The sequence below is a fragment of the Pan troglodytes genome, chromosome 8 (genome assembly GCF_028858775.2).
Source record: "Pan troglodytes isolate AG18354 chromosome 8, NHGRI_mPanTro3-v2.0_pri, whole genome shotgun sequence".
In the NCBI taxonomy this organism is placed as follows: Eukaryota; Metazoa; Chordata; class Mammalia; order Primates; family Hominidae; genus Pan; species Pan troglodytes.
Window position 1 is genome coordinate 31094835 of NC_072406.2, and position 18690 is coordinate 31113524.

At 41.7% G+C, this 18690-nt stretch overlaps 1 protein-coding gene across 3 annotated transcripts in view; it reads left to right on the forward strand.

Annotated features, from left to right (window-relative positions):
• The first annotated feature begins 10798 nt into the window (after window positions 1-10798).
• SLC39A12 (solute carrier family 39 member 12) overlaps window positions 10799-18690 on the forward strand; it is a 93007-nt gene continuing 85115 nt past the window's right edge. For all 3 annotated transcript variants that reach the window (XM_001153573.6, XM_009458031.5, XM_001153510.6), the window contains exons 1-2: window positions 10799-12192; window positions 13361-13707. In XM_001153573.6, the coding sequence (XP_001153573.4) occupies window positions 13447-13707 (261 nt within the window). In that variant the 5' untranslated portion in view covers window positions 10799-12192; window positions 13361-13446. The remainder of the gene's footprint in view (window positions 12193-13360; window positions 13708-18690) is intronic.

Genomic DNA, 18690 nt, shown 5'->3' on the forward strand with positions numbered 1-18690 from the left:
GATGATGCCAGGGGCCGTGAGGATGAGGGAAGAGATGAAAGCATCTTTGAGAAGAGGAAGGAAAGGAAATGTCGCCCACACAGGCATTGGTTCCAGTGAGAACCGGAGCCTAACCCACTGTGCTGAAACTGTGCCCCGGGTAACACAAACCTCCGAGGCCAGGCCTCAGAGGAATACCTAAAACTGAGACAAATGTCCAGTCTTGGCAAAGATTCTGAGCCCCATGTGCAGAGTGGAAATAGTAGAGTCCATGAACGAAACTGGACTGACCGGACTATAGAAATTAAGATGTGAGAGTTCTCAGCAATTACTCAGATGCACCCCTGATGAGTTTCCCTGGTGTTTGACCTGGGACTCCGGCCCCACCTGAGGGTGGAATTTCCCACCATCAGCCAACGTGGAGGCTCAGATTTAGACTGAAGGTGACATAAGAAAATAAAAGCCACATTTTTCACATGACTTTACTGTTCCGTCACAGTACCGTGGGTAATTATTGACTGATAGATTTAGCCATTTGAGAAAGCAATTGTTTTCCTCAATATTGGATAGATGGGTTTAACCAACTCACTGGGAAGTACTATTTCCTCAGTGAATTTAACATCTTGTAGGAAAAGTTGCTGGATTCACTTGAGGTCCATGTCCATAGTGTGGGGCTTTTGCCTGCCTCTCCAGCTCAAGGACATTTTGATACTTCTGTGTTATCGCTAAATTGGAATCTTCCATTGCTGGTTCCAGCCCTTCCCCTCATAGTAGGAATTCCATTCATTCATTGATATCCTCTGATTCTACGTTTAGCAGTAGATCCCAACAATGTTGACTTGCCTCTTCGTTTTGTAAAAACTGGTAATAGTCTGTTTAATGGAGTTAAGTGTCTACATTACAGTTGACTAATAGTGGCCATTATTTCCCATTCATGGATACTTATTAGCTATCAAATATAGTACTAGATGCCAGGGGACACAAAAATGACTGAGACCCATGCCCCACTAATGGGCGAGATATAGATGTAAACATTTAATTACACCATGGGACAAGTCGGATTAAAAACAAAGTATTATGGAGCACAGATGATGGGGATTCTACCACTGCAGAGGAATCATGGACATCTTTTAAAAGGAAGTAGTGTTTGAGCTGGTCCTTGAAATAAAACCTACAGATTTGGCAGCTGAGGGGAGAAGAGCCCATTCCAGCCTGAGAGAAGATATGAATACCAGAATCTGGAGAAGCTCAGTGTGGCAGAAGCAGAGGGAAGGAGTTTAGAGAAGGAGCCAAAGAGAGGGATCTTTCTCTAGAATAATGCTGTAGAGCTTGGATGATAACTGCAGTGTGATCATAGTCCTATTTGATGAGCTCATGGATGTGCTAGGTACCAAGATGTCATAAGGAAAGATGATGCCCCCATTTTAAAAATGAAGAGAATAAGGCTCAGAGGCCCCTTAATAAGTCCTATCCGGAGCAAGGATTCTTTTCCCTAGGTCTGTCAGACTCGTACTTAAAAAAAAAAAAAAAAAAAAAAACTGGTAATAGTCTATGTCTAATGGAGTTAAGTGTCTATATTACAGTTGACTAATAGTGGCCATTATTTCCAATTCATGGATACTTACTAGCCACAAAATACAGTACTAGATTCCAGGGGACACAAAGATGCCTGAGACCCATGCCCCAGTAATGGCTGAGATATAGGTATGAACATGTAAATTACACCATGGGACAGGTAGGATTAAAAACAAAATATTATGGAGCACAGAATTCTTACAGCCTGTTTTAAGAACTTTAGAAACCCTCTGGCCCAGTCGTTTTTGTGGAGTTCTAGAAAATAAAATACTTCCCAGGACACAATAATTGTTCTCAAATTTATATATTAGAGTTCTTTTCAAGATGTCTTTTAAAAGAAGAGTTTTGATGCTAAAACAAATTAGGCAAATAAATACCAGTGATTTTGGATAATTATCTTTTAAAAATTATTTCTACAGTCTGAATATGTCCCCCAACATTTATGTGTTGAAAACTTAGTTGCCAATGCAATAGTGTTGAGAGGTAGGACCTTTAATAGGTAAGTAGATTATGAGGGCTCTGCCCTCCTGAATAAATATCACTTTCATGGGAGTGGGTTTGTTATAAAAGCAAGGTCAACCCTCTTGCTCTCATGCTCTTACACCATGTGAGGCCTTCTGCCATGTCGTGATGCAGCAAGAAGGGCTTCACCAGATGCAGACCCTCAAACTCAAGACTTCCCAACCTCTAGAACCATAAGCCAAATAAAGTTCTGTTGTTTGTAAATTACCAATCCGTGTTACTCTGTTATAGCAGCACAAAACAGACTAAGACAATGATTTTTTTTCTGGCTGTACTAAATTATACAAGTTTTCAATAGAATTTGGAAAATATAAAAGAAGGAAAAATCACCAATATTCCTACCACTAGTGGGTTACTATTAATACTTTATTGATACCCAATGTTTTTGCCATGAATATATTTTACATAGTTTTAATCTGTGTATTATGCATAAATGCTTTACATTTTATTATATGTTGTGCTAATAATTAAATATTGGAATGATCCCTTTTTATACTGAGACTAAAATCCATTGAATAATCATTGAACAATTTATTTGGTAGAATGATGTCAATGCCATTAGTTCAATCCACATAAATAACATCAAATATTCTTTCTTGGAAATAATTGAGTTTATGTTTTAAAAAGTATCATTAAGGGCTATTTAAAGATAGGAATTTTAGAATGAGTCACACAATTTTGATACATCCATCAATTGACACCAAAATCTTAAAAGCAGGATAAACTATTAAATATAATCCCTCTGTTTTTCTAAAAAAATTCTGAAAACAGTAATGTTTTTGGTTTGTGGAGTAAAAATCTACATCTGATAGTGCTGTAGTTTAATATTCTTTAATATGAAATTAGAGTTCTTAATTTTAGGATCAAGTAAATAAGGCTAATTTAAAAAGAAAATTTTCAGTATTTTACACTAATACTTAAGATTTTGAATAAATATCAAACATTGAAGATGTCTTTTTGTTGGTAATATTTGTAGCTAATTCAGGGGGACTTAAAGACAAAGTTAGAGAGTGAGTTAGGAGATAAAGAAAATGTCATTAGAAGTTCCACCTACCTCCCCTGAAGAGAGTACAGGTGACAAACACAGGCTTTGGAATGTAAATTGTCAAATTGACTCATAATTTTCTACCCCTACCCTTGATGCCTTATGGCACCCAATGATCCCCACCTCCTGGTATTCATGCCTATATAGTGTCTCCTCCCCTTAAGTGTGGGCAGGGCCTGCAATTCACTTCTGACCAGTAAAATATAGGATGTCATTCTGTGATTAGATTACATTAGATTGTCAACAATCACATGAGCATGAAAGGGGATCCTTCCCCAGTTGAGCCTTCAGAAGAAACGTCAGCCCTGGCTGACACCTGGATTGCAGTCTTGTGACAGACCCAGAAGCAAGGGACCCAGCTGAGCTGTGCCTGGACTTCTAACCCACAGAAATTATGAAATAATCCACTCGTTGTAAGTGATTAAGTTTGTGTCCATTTTCCATGCAGAAATAGATCATGAATACACCTGTGTGCACAGTGATTCACTCAGAGTGACTCAGAATAGCTATGAAACGAAGTGCCCACACCCACCAGGCCTCTTGATACCAATTCTCCATTTCCACCAGCCTCTTTTATGCCTGAAAGTGTCACTTTAAGAAACAAGATGACAAGACATATAATTGTCTCAAGCTCTGTCAGTGTTTGCCTTTGGCTCAAATCAACAGAAAACTTGATAAAAACAATCTCTTGGGGATAGGAGTTTATTGGTTTCATTCAACCAAAACTCCAAGGATAGGTAGCCAGGGGCTCGCAGGGTGAGTTGGATGATCCTCAAGGCCCAGACCCCTCCTTTCCTTTTCCTTCTCTGAAAGGTGAACTTTTGCAATGATTAATAAAACAGATCCGAGGTCAGGCATGGTGGCTCAAGCCTGTAATCCTGGCACTTTGGGAGGCTGAGGCCTGTGGATCATCTAAGGTCAGGAATTGGAGATCAGCCTGGCCAACATGGTGAAACCTTGCCTCTACTAAAAATACAAAAATTAGCCAGGTATGGTGGCGGGCACCTGTAATCCCAGCTACTTGAGAGGCTGAGGCAGGAGAATCTCTTGAACCTGGGAGGCAGAGGTTGCAGTGAGCTGAGATTTTGCCATTACACTACAGCCTGGGCAACAAGAGCGAAACTCTGTCTCAAAGCAAAAAAAAAAAAAAAAAAATTTCCATATTTAATGAGAATGACATAATATTATAAAAAGTAAAAACAATAAACTGCAAAATTACACATATAATCCAAATATGCCAAGAGACCAAAGAGAGAGAAACCAAATGATAACAGATAATATCAGTTACCTCTGGAGAGACTGCCTTTTTTTAAACTCTTAGATATTTTCTACAGTCTTTTATTAGTGATCTTATAGGACTTTTATAATAAAAATATTTTTTGACAGTTGCACATAAAATTTATAGTTTTTGTGTAATCATATATACTATCAGCTTCCAAATCAAAGACCAAGGGGTACATTCAGGACTGACATTTTTTAATTAATGAAAATATTATTTTGAAAGGATCACAGAGACAGAAGATATATAAGACTAGTTCCACATCTAGGAGCTGCCTTTTCAGTTGAATATTCTGCATCTATTCAGAAAAAAAGTTTAAAGAAGTAGTAAGTCCAGTGTCAGTTTTCTGCATATGGCTAGCCAGTTTTCCCAGCACCATTTATTAAATAGGAAATCCTTTCCCCATTGCTTGTTTTTGTCAGGTTTGTCAAAGATCAGATGCTTGTAGATGTGTGGTGTTGTTTCTGAGGTCTTGTTCTGTTGCATTGGCCTATATATCCGTTTTGGTACCAGTACAATGCTGTTTTGGTTACTGTAGCCTTGTGGTATAGTTTGAAGTCAGGTAGCCTGATGCCTCCAGCTTTATTCTTTTTGCTTAGGATTGTCTTGGCTATACGGGCTCTTTTTTGGTTCCATATGAAATTTAAAGTAGTTTTTTCTAATTCTGCAAAGAAAATCAGTGGCAGCTTGATGGGGATAGCATTGAATCTATAAATTACTTCAGGCAGCATGGCCATTTTCATGACATTGATTCTTCCTATCCATTAGCATGGAATGTTTTTCCATTTGTGTCCTCTCTTCTTTCCTTGAGCAGCGGTTTGTGGTTCTCTTTTAAGAGGCCCTTCATGTCCCTTGTAAGTTGTATTCTTAGGCATTTTCTTTGTAGCAATTGTGAATAGGAGTTCACTCATGATTTGGCTGTTAGTCTGTTATTGGTGTATAGGAATGCTTGTGATTTTTGCACATTGATTTTGTATTCTGAGGCTTTGCTGAAGTTGCTTATCAGATTAAGGAGTTTTGGGGCTGAGATTATGGGGTTTTCTAAATATACAATCATGTCATCTGCAGATGGAGACAACTTGACTTCCTCTCTTCCTATTTGAATATCCTTTATTTCTTTCTCTTGCCTGATTGCCCTTGCCAGAAATTCCAATAATATGTTGAATAGGAGTGGTTAGAGAGGGGATCCTTGTCTTCTGCTGGTTTTCAAAGGGAATGCTTCCAGTTCTTGCCCATTTAGTATGATATTGGCTATGGGCTTGTCATAAATAGCTCTTATTATTTTGAAATATGTTCCTTCAATACCTAGTTTATTGAGAGTTTTTAGCATGAAGGGATGTTGAATTTTATTGAAGGCCTTTTCTGGATCTGTTGAGATAATCATGTGTTTTTTGTCATTTGTTCTGTTTATGTAATGGATTATGTTTATTGATTTGTGTATGTTGAACCAGCCTTGCATCCTAGGGATAAAGCTGCCTCGATCATGGTGGATAAGCTTTTTGATGTGCTGCTGGATTCAGTTGGCCAGTATTTTACTGAGGATTTTTGCATCGATGTTCCTCAAGGATATTGGCCTGAAATTTTCTTTTTTTGCTGTGTCTCTGCCAGGTTTTGGTATCAGAATGATGCTGGCCTCATAAAATGAGTTAGGGAGGAGTCCCTCTTTTTCTATTGTTTGGAATAGTTTCAGAAGGAATGGTACCAGCTCCTCTTTGTACCTCTGGTAGAATTTGGCTGTGAATCTGTCTGGTCTTGGGCTTTTTTTGGTTGGTAGGCTATTAATTACTGCCTCAATTTCAGAACTTGTTATCAGTCTATTCAGCGATTCGACATCTTCCTGGTTTAGTCTTGGGAGGGTGTATGTGTCCAGGAATTTATTCATTTCTTCTAGATTTTCTAGTTTATTTGCATAGAGGTGTTTATAGTATTCTGTGATGGTAGTGTGTATTTCTGTGGGATCAGTGGTGATATCCTCTTTATCATTTTTTATTGTGTCTATTTGATTCTTCTCTCTTTTCTTCTTTGGATGAAGGGTCAAGACCCATCGGTGTGCTGTATTCAGGAGACCCATCTCACGTGCAAAGACACACATAGGCTCAAAATAAAGGGATGGAGTAATATTTACCAGAAAATGGAAAGCAAAAAAAGCAGGGGTTTATAATCCTAGTCTTTGATAAAACAGACTTTAAACCAATAAAAATCAAAAAAGACAAAGAAGGGCATTACATAAAGGTAAAGGGATCAATGCAACAAGAAGAGCTAACAATCCCAAATATATATGCACCCAATATAGGAGTGCCCAGATTCATAAAACAAGTTCTTAGAGACCTACAAAGAGACTTAGACTCCCACACAATAATAGTGTGAGACTTTAACACCCCACTGTCAATATTAGACAGATCAACATGATAGAAAATTAACAAGGATATTCAGGACTTGAACTCAGCTCTGGACCAAGTGGACCTAATAGACATCTACGGAACTCTCCACCCCAAATCAACAGAATAGACATTCTTCTCAGTGCCACATGGCATGTATTCTAAAATCGACCACATAATTGGAAGTAAAACACTCCTCAGCAAATGCAAAAGAACAGAAATCATAACAGTCTCTCAGACCACAGTGCAATCAAATTAGAACTCAGGATTAAGAAACTCACTCAAAACTGCACAACTACATGGAAATTAAACAACTTTCTCCTGAATGACTACTGGGTAAATAACAAAATTAAGGCAAAAATAAAGAAGTTATTTGAAACTAATAAGAACAAAGAGACAATGTACCAGAATCTCTGGGACATGGCTAAAGGACTGTTAAGAGGGAAATTTATAGCACTAAATGCCCACAACAGAAAGCTGGAAAGGTCTAAAATTGACACCCTAACATCACAATTAAAAGAATTAGAGAAGCAGGTGCAAACAAATTCAAAAACTAGCAGAAGACAAGAAATAACTAAGATCAGAGCACAACTGAAGGAGATAGAGACATGAAAAACCCTTAAAAAAATCCAGGAGCTTGTTTTTTGAAAAGATTAACAGAAGGACCACTAGCTAGACTAATAAAGTTCTACAGTTTTTTTAAATTAATTTTTTCTGAGACTTTGGGCTGAAGAGGCTTTGGAAAGAATGCAAAAATTAAAATGTAGTAGGTTATTTCCCTTTTTGATGAGTGTTTGTCTCAGTCATTTGTGTATCCGTACAGCAGTGTAAAAAGAATCTTAGATGACAGATAAAAATATGGGGTCCCATTGCAACAGGTAGTTGCCCAGTAGTACAAGCACAAATTGACAGAGAGAGACCTTGATTTCTGGTGGCACCTACTAGCTGTGCGACCCTGAGCGTTTCTGAATTGTACCATGAGAAGTTCACTAGGTTTCATTGCTATTATCTGAGAAAATACAATGTTACTTAGCAGAGTGCCTAGACATAAGAGATGATCAGTGTTAATAAGCATTATTGTAATTATTATTTAGCAAGTTCAGTGCCTTTGAGAAGAGGGAAGATGACATCATAAAGGGAGATACGGGGAGTAGCCAGGCCTAGAGGTAGATCATAGTTGAGGGACCTCGTACAACTGCCAGAGAAGGCCCCACAAGAGGTAGGCTGGGTGCTGAGGAGGAGAAGCCCCCACTCTCCCAGGAGTGCACTGGTCAAAGTGAATCAGGATCCAGTCCTGCAGCAACAAGGCAGGTTATCCAGTGAGACTTGAGCAGATTTAAGGATCTGCTCATTGGAGATGGGCCAGGAAGTGGGGGTAATTGCAGGGACAAGGGCAAATGACAGGTACTTGGAAGTATCAGGTGTAAACTAAAAATCCTAAGCCATCCAGTTGAGTGAGTGGATCCCCTCTTGGCCAAGGGGACCCAAGAGAAACCTTAAAAACTGAGTTCCTGGCTATGACTGATGGAAGGTCAGATATGCCTTGTCGTACCTCCCTCTTTTGCAGTTTAGACACAACCACTGACCAGCATTCATATTAAAATAGAGGCTGTAAGACTGGAATGGACTCTTTGTGGCAATAAGATGCCAAATTATGAACAGGTCCTGAGACCATGCCATACAAGAGTTAAGTACCATACCCTAAGCTAAGTTCTAACTGCCACTAGGTTTTAATTTTTCTCTAGCAGCTAAACAAGCGCTGGCCTTGAGGTAAGCAATATGAAAACAATTACAACTCATCCAGCCTGCAGGCACTGACTGACACCTCATTCTACCAGCCAGAACTACAGCTTTGATTGGACAAGAGACTGATTTCAGTAACTTTCTCCTGATTGGAGACCACTGGCCATGGACTGGTTCTAGCCGGTTTTCAGAAGCTACATACTGAATACCTTTGTGTGTCTCCTTCACCTTTTGACATATAGGACCTAATTGTAATACATTTAAACTTTAAGTCTCCACCTCAAGGTGAACATGGGTTGTGTGTTAGATGCATGTTCAATACACATGCATCAGGATGACCTTTAATGAATATTCATAGCACCTCCTGTAACCTATTGAATATGTATGTTTTGCCAACATGTTCAGAGCATAAGTCTCCTGCCCCAGTGCCTCCTCCTGTGAAGTGCCTGCAAATGCTGGATGGCCAAGGCTGTGACTCCCAGCCTATCAGAGTGGCCGCCTAGCAGGCTGTAACCCATTTATAAGAAATAAAGTCTATCTTCTAAATTTGTGTGATTTTTTTTTGGCAAGTTAACGTAGGTGATAGTGGGACCAGAGAACTTGCTGAATAGGGATTGGACTATTTCTCCTTAGTGATCTCATCACCAAGTCTTACAGACTGGGACACAGCTTATAAATGATGCTCAATCGAGACCAGCCTGGCTAACATGGAGAAACCCCATCTCTACTAAAAATACAAACAAATTAGCTGGCTGTGGTGGCACATGCCTGTAATCCCAGATACTCAGGAGGCTGAGGCAAGTGAATTGCTTGAACTTGGGAGGTGGAGGTTGCGGTGAGCCGAGATCGCACCATTGCACTCCAGCCTGGGCAACAAGAGCAAAACTCTGCCTCAAAAAAAAAAAAAAAAGATGCTCAAGTGGTCCCCGGGGATGAGAGCTGGCACTGAGAGGAGCTCACAGGGAGCTGTGATCGGGTGCCCCTCTGGTCCTGAGCCTGCTCCCTCCTTGCTTCTCTGCCTCCACTGGGCTCTCAGCTTAAAGGGCGTGACTTTCAGTCCCAACTCCCTGCTGCCCTCTTTGACTGCTGATTCTAGACTCTAACTTCAGTTAATCTCAGCACAGAGCTCACAAGACACAAGCCAAGTCCCTTTCCTTGACAGTTAAGCCCAACTGTTCCCTGAGGGCTTATTACAGAGAAGCCTGGGCTGGGTGCAGTGGCTCACGCTTGTAATCCCAGCACTTTGGGAGGCCTAGGTGGGTGGATCACCTGAGGTCAGGAGTTCGAGACCAGCCTGGCCACCATTAAATGGCGAAACCCTGTCTCTACTAAAAATACAAAAAAAATAGCCAGGTGTGCTGGCACCTCCCTGTAATCCCAGCTATTCAGGAGGCTGAGGAAGGAGAATCACTTGAACCCAGGTGGTGGAGGTTGCAGTGAGCCAAGATCATGCCACTGCACTCATGCCTGGGTGACAGAGTGAGACTCCATCTAAAAAAAAAAAAAAAAGCCTGAAATTTTCTAGGAATATTTGCCTTTCATATTTCCATCAGTGTTACTGTGTCCGGAATTGGTGGGTTCTTGGTCTCACTGACTTCAAGAATGAAGCCATGGACCCTTGCAGTGAGTGTTACAGTTCTTAAAGATCGTGTGTCTGGAGTTTGTTCCTTCAGATGTTCAGATATGTCTGGAGTTTCTTCCTTCTGGTGGGTTCGTGGTCTCGCTGACTTCAGGAGTGAAGCTGCAGACCTTCGCGGTGAGTGTTATAGCTCTTAAAGGTGGCACGTCTGGAGTTGTTTGTTCCTTCTGGTGGGTTCATGGTCTTGCTGGCTTCAGGAGTGAAGCTGCAGACCTTCCCGGTGAGTGTGACAGCTCATAAAGGTGGCATGGACCCAAAGAGTGAGCAGCAGCAAGATTTATTGCGAGGAGCGAAAGAACAAAAGCTTCCACAGCATAGAAGGAGCTGGTTGCCGCTGCTGGCTTGGGTGGCCTGATTTGCTTCCCTTATCTGGCCCCACCCACGTCCTGCTGATTGGTCCATTTTACAGAGAGCTGATCGGTCATTTTGACAAAGTGCTGATTGGTGCGTTTACAAACCTTTAGCTACACACAGAGTGCTGATTGGTGTGCTTACAATCCTTTAGCTAGACACAAACGTTCTCCAAGTCCCCACCAGATTAGCTAGAAACAGAGCGCTGATTGGTGCTTTTACAAATCTTTAGCTAGACACAGAGTGCTGACTGGTGTGCTTACAATCCTTTAGCTAGACACAAGAGTGCTGATTGGTGCGTTTACAATCCTTTAGCTAGACAGAAAAGTTCTCCAAGTCCCCACCGTCCCAGAAGCCCAGCTGGCTTCACCTCTCACTGGCACTAGCCACAGGACTTTGTGGCACCTAGCCGGAGCACCTAGCCCGGGCACTCCAGCAGCCTAGAGGGAGCTAGTCCCAGACAATCAAGAGCAAAAAAGGGGAAGCAAGAAAGAGATGGAGACCCGCCATCGTCGCCAACGTTCTGGTCCACGCACGGGATTCAGCCTCCGATCAAGCCCCAGTTCCCGCCCATGCCTCTCCCTCCACACCTCCCGGCAAGCAGAGGGAGCCGGCTCCGGCCTCTGCCAGCCCCAGAGTGGGTCCCCCACAGCGCAGCGGCGGGCTGAAGGGCTCCTTGAGCACGGAGAGAGCTGAAGCTGAGGCTGAGGAGGCGCCAAGAGCGAGCCAGGGCTGCTAGCAAGTTGTCATCTCTCATTACTAGCATTCTCTCAGGAATATCCTACCGCAGGGTTCCCATGTTTCATATACAATTAGTGATGAGGCTAATCCTCCTGATCTCAAATTTCCTCTACCTGCCCACCAGCTGACTTAAACCCCTATACTGTGGGCATGCATTCCGCCCACTCTGAAATCTTAGGATTTAACTTCTCTTGCTTCCTAGAAAATGAACCACTTTGTTCCTTCAGTCTTTTACTCACTAATAATTTGTTGAGAGGTTTTGTTTTGAGGAGCATGAAGGATCTGATGTAAGAACTACCACCGATGCTGGTGATTACAATATATGCAGCTGATTAAAGTTCCTCATTTACGCTACCTACATCCCTGGTAAGAATCTCATTCCTTCAACCAGTACTTTTCATTTGAAAGCATCTCATTACGAAAGACTTCAATCTTTTAGGCTTCTGCATCTCGCAAAACAAATATGGTTCCAAAGAGCGTATCTTTTCAACAAATCCTTGGTTTGAGCCTGGATGAAACAGTTATTACAGAATCAACTGGAGAGGAAAAAATCTTCATCTAACACTGAAGTCTTTCTGTTCTGCGAGGTGAAATCCTTTGACCTACATTCCGTCCCTTGAAAGGCAAGTGACAGTAGGTGAGCCTAAGAAAATTGGTTAATTCTTGATCTAAAAAGTTAAATTCATGAACCACACTGATTTGATTACCTTGAAAATCTACCAGACAGAAAGTTCTCCCTTTTATCCACCTTCATTGTTACCTTCAGAGCAGCTCTCTCCATAGCAACTGAAAACTTTTCTGGGCTGAAATAATCCTCTCTAGCTCCCAGTGCACAGTCAAAGAATTTTAAAAACAGGGAACTTTGTAACTGTGAAATACTCTCCAGGATTTAAAAGGCTGTGGAGCTCCAGATAAAGAAACGTTTATCTTTCTTCTGAAGGTAAGCACTGGGGTTAGAAATGCTTGCATCATCCTCTGTCACTTTTAAATTGCTAACATAACAACTTTAAAGTGTTGTTGTTGTTGTTTTTAACTCACAAAAGTAATCCCAGTACCTTTGTTACTAGCCCACAGTCATTTACCAGCTCATCTCTGGGCCAGGATCGGACATGAGATGCTGTTAACATTTTACATGCCTTAAGCCATCAACAGAAAGATAATTTTTTTTTTCCCAGGAAGTTGATTGGCTCTAAAGTCATCCCCCACTCCTTTAGTCACCACTGAGTGAGTGTGTGTGTGTGTCATGTTCTTGAGGTCTCGAAATTCTGCTTTTCTAAGATGCTTCCTGCTCTAGAATCTTGATTCTTAATAAACTTAAAAAAAGACCTGTGTTTTCTGAACATTACTATTTTCTTCTAGTGCTTTTCCTTGTCTAAAACTCTTTTTTTTCTTTTTTCTTTTTTTTTTTTTTTTTTTTGAGATGGAGTCTTGTTCTGTCGCCCAGGCTGGAGCGCAGTGGCACGATCTCGGCTCACTGCAACCCCCGCCTGCCAGGTTCAAGCAATTCTTCTGCCTCAGCCTCCCATGTAGCTGGGACTACAGGCACGTGCCACCATACCTGGCTAATTTTTGTATTTTCAGTAGAGACGGGGTGTCACCATATTGGCCAGGCTGGTCTCGAACTCCTGACCTCGTGATCTGCCTGCTTCAGCCTCCCAAAGTGCTGGGATTACTGGTGTGAGCTACCGTGCCTGGCCTAAAACTTTTAAACTCAACATGATGTTGGTCGTTTAGTAGAATTTATTTTCTCTTTTTATTTAGGGATGAGGACCATGAATCACTTGGAGTTCTTTATAATGGGATAAACATAAGGTGTTTCCCAACCTGGGTCCTATAACTTGTACCACCTGTTGGTAAATGGAGAAACTTATGTGACGCTATGTTTAGTTTAGGGAGAGAGAATCTAGCAAGCTTTTTGGCTGCTGTGCAGTTTGAAAGTCTACAGCCATGGTGCTTTCCTGCCATTTGGGGTTAGAAATTACCTACAGACCCCCGCTGTGTAGAAACAGCTTGTCATTGCAAATCAGCTTAGCCACCCAATTAATGAATCCTTTCAAACATGTTGCAGGCACAATAATTGAAGGCTTTATTTTTCCCCTTTACCACAGAAATTCCTTTGGTTACAAGTTTACCCCATAAACGGCAACACACTCACCTCCATCCAAGACAGACTCAAGGTGGAGGAAGCGTGGAAATGTGCTTCCGGACAAAGCTTTCAGTATCCTGGGTGCCATTGTTTCTTCTACTCAGCCGTGTTTTTTCTACTGAGACAGACAAACCCTCAGCCCAGGACAGCAGAGGCCGTGGGAGTTCAGGCCAACTGGCAGACCTGCTACAGGTTCTCTCTGCTGGTGACCACCCACCCCACAACCACTCAAGAAGCCTCATCAAAACATTGTTGGAGAAAACTGGGTGCCCACGGAGGAGAAACGGAATGCGAGGAGATTGCAATCTGGTTAGTGAAATAGAATGGGGTCAGGTATCAGGGCATGTCCAAAAGAAAGCAATGGATTCTATAGGGATTTATTTCAGTAAAGCAAAATCACAGGCAAATCTTCCAGTATGCAATTGAGCAATGCATTCTGGTAAAATAATTTCCATATTTGGGATACAGCAAATCAGCATTCTATGTATAGCACCTAGGGACATTTGTGTTGTTGAAAGGATGATGTTTATGTAAGGCTTTCTAGAACCCTTCTGCATATTTAGAGGCATTTATTTGTGAGTGTGAACTTTTAGTCCTCTTTTCTGATTGACTAATCTTTTCTTAAAGCCTTCAGTGCACTTGCACGTGACTAGTTTTAGTTGCTATTTGTTTGCTGGAGCATAATGTGATCTGATATTTGCCCAACATTGGGTTTTTGAGTACTTTTTCCTGGCATGGTATTTTCTAATATTATGCATGGCGGGTAGTTAATGATTGGATAATCATCTTAACGATGAGAAATCTGAGCTGGGGAGACAGATGCTGCAGGTGGAGCTGAAGTCGCACCCATGGCTCCCGAGGCCTGAGTCACAGCCTGATCTTAGCCTACAAAGCGAATCTCAACCCTGATTGGAATCAGCTGCATAGGTTTCCCAGCATACCCATGTTTAGGTGTCATCCTCTAGAGACTGAGATTTTTCTTGCCTAGGATAGAACTTTTAAAAGTCTCTCCAGGTTATTATTTATTTTATTTATTGTGAGACAGAGTCTCGCCCTGTTGCCCGGGCTGGAGTGCAATGGCACAATCTTGGTTCACTGCAACCTCCACCTCGTGGGTGCAAGTGATTCTCCTGCCTCAGCCTCCCAAGTAGCTGGGATTACAGGCACCCACCACCACAGCCGGCTAATTTTTTTGTATCTTTAGTAGAGATGGGGTTTCACCATGTTGGCCAGGCTGGTCTCAAACTCCTGACCTCGTGATCTGCCTGCCGCCACCTCCCAAAGTGCTGGGATTACAGGTGTGAGCCACGGCGCCCGGCCTCCAGGTCACTTTAATATGACGTCAGTGATGTCTAAGAATTTATTCATTAGGGAGGGTGGGGTAGGATGGAAGGAGGTAAGAACTCATGTGTTTAAATGACTACAAAAGAAAAAATAAAACCTACTCCACCATCCCATTCCTGACCCACGAGATTTTTTAGGATGAACCCATAAATACATAAATGAAAGCATACATAAATAAGTAAAACAAAAGCTCCAAAATACATTTTGGCAGACTTTCTCAATCATGCAGAGGCGAGGGAGGGACGGGAGGGGAACATTTTCTGACCAAGTGTTTTGTTTTTTCATAACAGAAGAGTTCTTGCTCATAGAGAATTTTTCTCTGCTTTGTGTGAGCAATAAATAATTCAATAATTATTAAAATACCCAATTGTTCCCAGAGGAAATGTGTTATAATAGGCAACTCATCTGTGATGACATTAATATATATAGATGGCAACACAAGATGTCCCACTGGAAATAACCAGAAGTCATCTCTTATTCATGTCCTCTGAGGATTCGCTTCAGGGGAGTGTTCTCCTTTAATGACGTGAAGTGCCTTATTAAGGCTGGTTGAATAGTAGTTTTGCCAGGGGGGAAGGTAAATATGCAAAATTGTTCTCCATTTTCAGGGCTGGGGGAAGGATTGTTTAGCACTTACTGTTTTCTGTGACAGTATCAGGAGTTTAGCCAATTTGGTCCCCATTTGAATCAATTCCATTCCTAGGACTTGAAACACCATCTTTAATAGCTTCACCCTCCTTCTCTGTGAAAGAAAGGCAGGTGAAGCAGAAGTGAGTCTCAGCTTTACCTACTCAGAAGGCTTCAGTTCACCCCAATCACCCATCAGGAAGCTTAGGAAATGTCTCCCATCATTCATGAAAAGAGGGAGGAAACGGAGTCCTCTGAATTTCACAAACACGCGGGTTCTGGCGCAAACCACAGGGCTTCAGCTTGTGGCCGAGTCTGTTCTGTCATCTGAGGGACTTTGTCTGCTGACAGGCAGGGTTCATGCTACAAATTCTATCGTAAAAAGAGAGGTTAAGGGGGTTTCTTCATATCCCTAAATGTCTGAAAAAAGAGGGAAGTAGGTATCTTGAATTTGTTGGGAGGAAAAATGCTTCCAATTTTACGTCTGTATAAAAAGTGAATTTTTTAAAAAGCCAATCTGAAGTATCTGAGAGCATTGCACATTTAAAATAAATTCAGTCAAGCTGCAGTCTTTGAAAATGAATAGTTCTGGGCTGATCCTGGCTTTTTCTTTCTTTAATGAGAAGGGGTAGAATATAGTTTTAATGAACATCATGAGAGATTAAATAACTCCAAAACAATACATTCTACTTCAATAATTATGAGAACCATAACCCTACACATGTTTCTGAAAGGAAAAGGGCCCTTTTCTGGCACCTTCTAGTGTTGAGACATGTGGAGCCTCAGCTTCCTCACCCTGAAGGCTGGGATAATGAGCCCCTCCTCAGGGAGGTCTGTGAGGACCACATGGACAAACACATGTTCCTCAGGCGCCAGATGTCTGTGAGGGTCAAATGGATATATATGTGCCCCTGAGGGAGATATCTGTGAAAATCACATGGACATGTGTGCTCCCCGGGGAGATCTCTGCAAGGATCACATGGACACATATGCCCTCAGGGATCAAATCTCTGAGAATCATGTGGACATAGATGTATTATGTCCCAGGAAGATCTCTGTGGATCTCATGGACATGTGCTCCTCAGGGAGATCTCTGTGGGGATCTCATGGACATACATGTTCTTAGGAATCAGATCTCTGAGGATCTCATGGACATACATGTTCTCCTTAGGAATCAGATGTCTCAGGATCTCATGGACACATATGCAGAAAGTCAGCTATAGGAGCTCAAGTTCCTTCTGTTCCCTGTGCCTCACAGCAATGTCTGATTCCTCCTTTTCCAGGGACACTAGAGCAGCGCCATACCTCAGAATCTCCCACCCACCTGTGTCCCAGGCTCCCCTCCACTGTCCTTGATTCTGAGGATTTTAAACGAAGTTCTCCAGGCAATTCTTAGACACATTCAAAGCAGAGAACCACTGCTTTAAGGGTCTCCATTTAATTCACACCTGGCCCTAGCCCCTGACATAACTGTCATGGAATAAAGTGTCGAAAACACCCAGCTTTGTCTTATTATCTAACAATTTTATCTTAACTCTTCTCAGTTAAAAACTTTTTGTCAGTCAGAAGACCCACTAAATCTAGTACAGACCCTAAAGAGCCAGTACCTGCCATCGGCAACATCCTTCCAGCTCTTTGTCAGGAAAAAAACACATACACGTACTCTCTTATATTTACAATCAATTGTTAGCCACCCCCCACCTCCGGAAAAGAAAAAAACACCTTATAGAAACCTGAGAACTTAAAAGAGACTGTCTTCTTTTAAGTTCTCAAGTTTCTATAATATAAAATTTCCCATTGTTTAAAATCAAATGTTAAACATCTTTCAGTCTAAAACCCCTAAAGTTTATCCTGGAGGCCTGACAGCTGTCTTACTGATGTAGGAGAAGACAGCTACCACGTTGTTTTTTGTCAGCTGAGGCTCTCACCTGGCATAGATCATAAGCAAAGCTGAATTTCAAGGCTGGGTGAGACCATGTGATGTGGCTCCAGGATGTGGTGGACAATTACTACCAAGTGTCCGAGTAGCCTGTTTAGCTTGAAAGGGGAGCCTCTCCTTGCATTTTAATCAGTCTTTTCCCAAAGTTTATTTCCTTATAAAGTCATTAAAACTAATTCCCAGAATTTATGAGATTTTCCCCCCCCTTAAACCTTTTTCCCCCACCTGACAAGATTAAAAGGAAAATCAATGGATTATTCCTGAATGAGTCCATTCTTCTTAAACAAAGAATTGCTTCACCAGAGGCAGCAGCCTTGGACAGATCTTGATGCCTGTGGGGTGGCAGTATTTGCGACATTTTGTTAAATATCCTCTCCCAAACACAACTGAGCCAACTTCTAAAAACATTAACAACAAAACAAATCTAGTGGCGTCGAACTGAAAATTCCAGCTCTGTCCTCATCCAACAGCCCCAGTAGTGCTTTTTGTCATATCTATGTCCAGGGGAAGAATTCTTATTTTATGTTAGCTTTTCTGAGGCTTCCACCCGTATTCTTTCCTCAAGCCACAGCCTTCTGTATTAAAATAAATTCTTTACGATTCAAATATTATAAAAGGGAGGAAGGTTTCCAGCCCATGGTCATTTGATTCACAATTAAGCTTTGATTTAGCAGGCCTCAAAAAATCAAAGCAAATGTGATGCAACACGTGTTCATTCAAGGTTACCAAAATCTCTGTTCAGACAAAAGAAGATGCTTCTACAACTGTTTCAAGCTTTCCAAAGCCAGAAACCAATTGTACCTTCCATATTGTATGCCTTTTATACACAGTTCTGGAATGCCTGCCCGCACAATTATAGTGCAGACCCTGCTCTCTGCTGTTCCGTGCCATGCATTCCAATTCCAACCCTGGAAAGGTACATGACAAAGACATTGAGGAAGAATGATGCATGGACAGGAGTCTCCGCATCTCAGATGGGTTGAAATATGGTCACATGTTCTGCCATGTGCTCATACACCAAGCCCTGCCCTGGTCTCATGGCCCCATGAGCGTCTTACTCCTTGCATCATAGACATTCTTCTTCCTACCTACCCAGCCCCATCAAACAACCTGAGTAGCACTTGAAAGTATAACATAAACTCATTCAATGCTCTCATTGTACCATGTCCTTGTTCTGATTGATGTTAGACTTGGACCAATCTCTTAGCCACCTAACTGACCTCTACTCCCATCAAATAGGAGGGAGAGAAAAATTACCGGTCAAAGTGGTTGCCTAACAAGTACATCAGTGGGTCCACAGCCTGTGTTCTCCATGGCACAAAAGGAAGGAATAAAAGAATGGGTCCTGTTCTTCAAAGAGCAGGAATTGTGACTAACAGTGC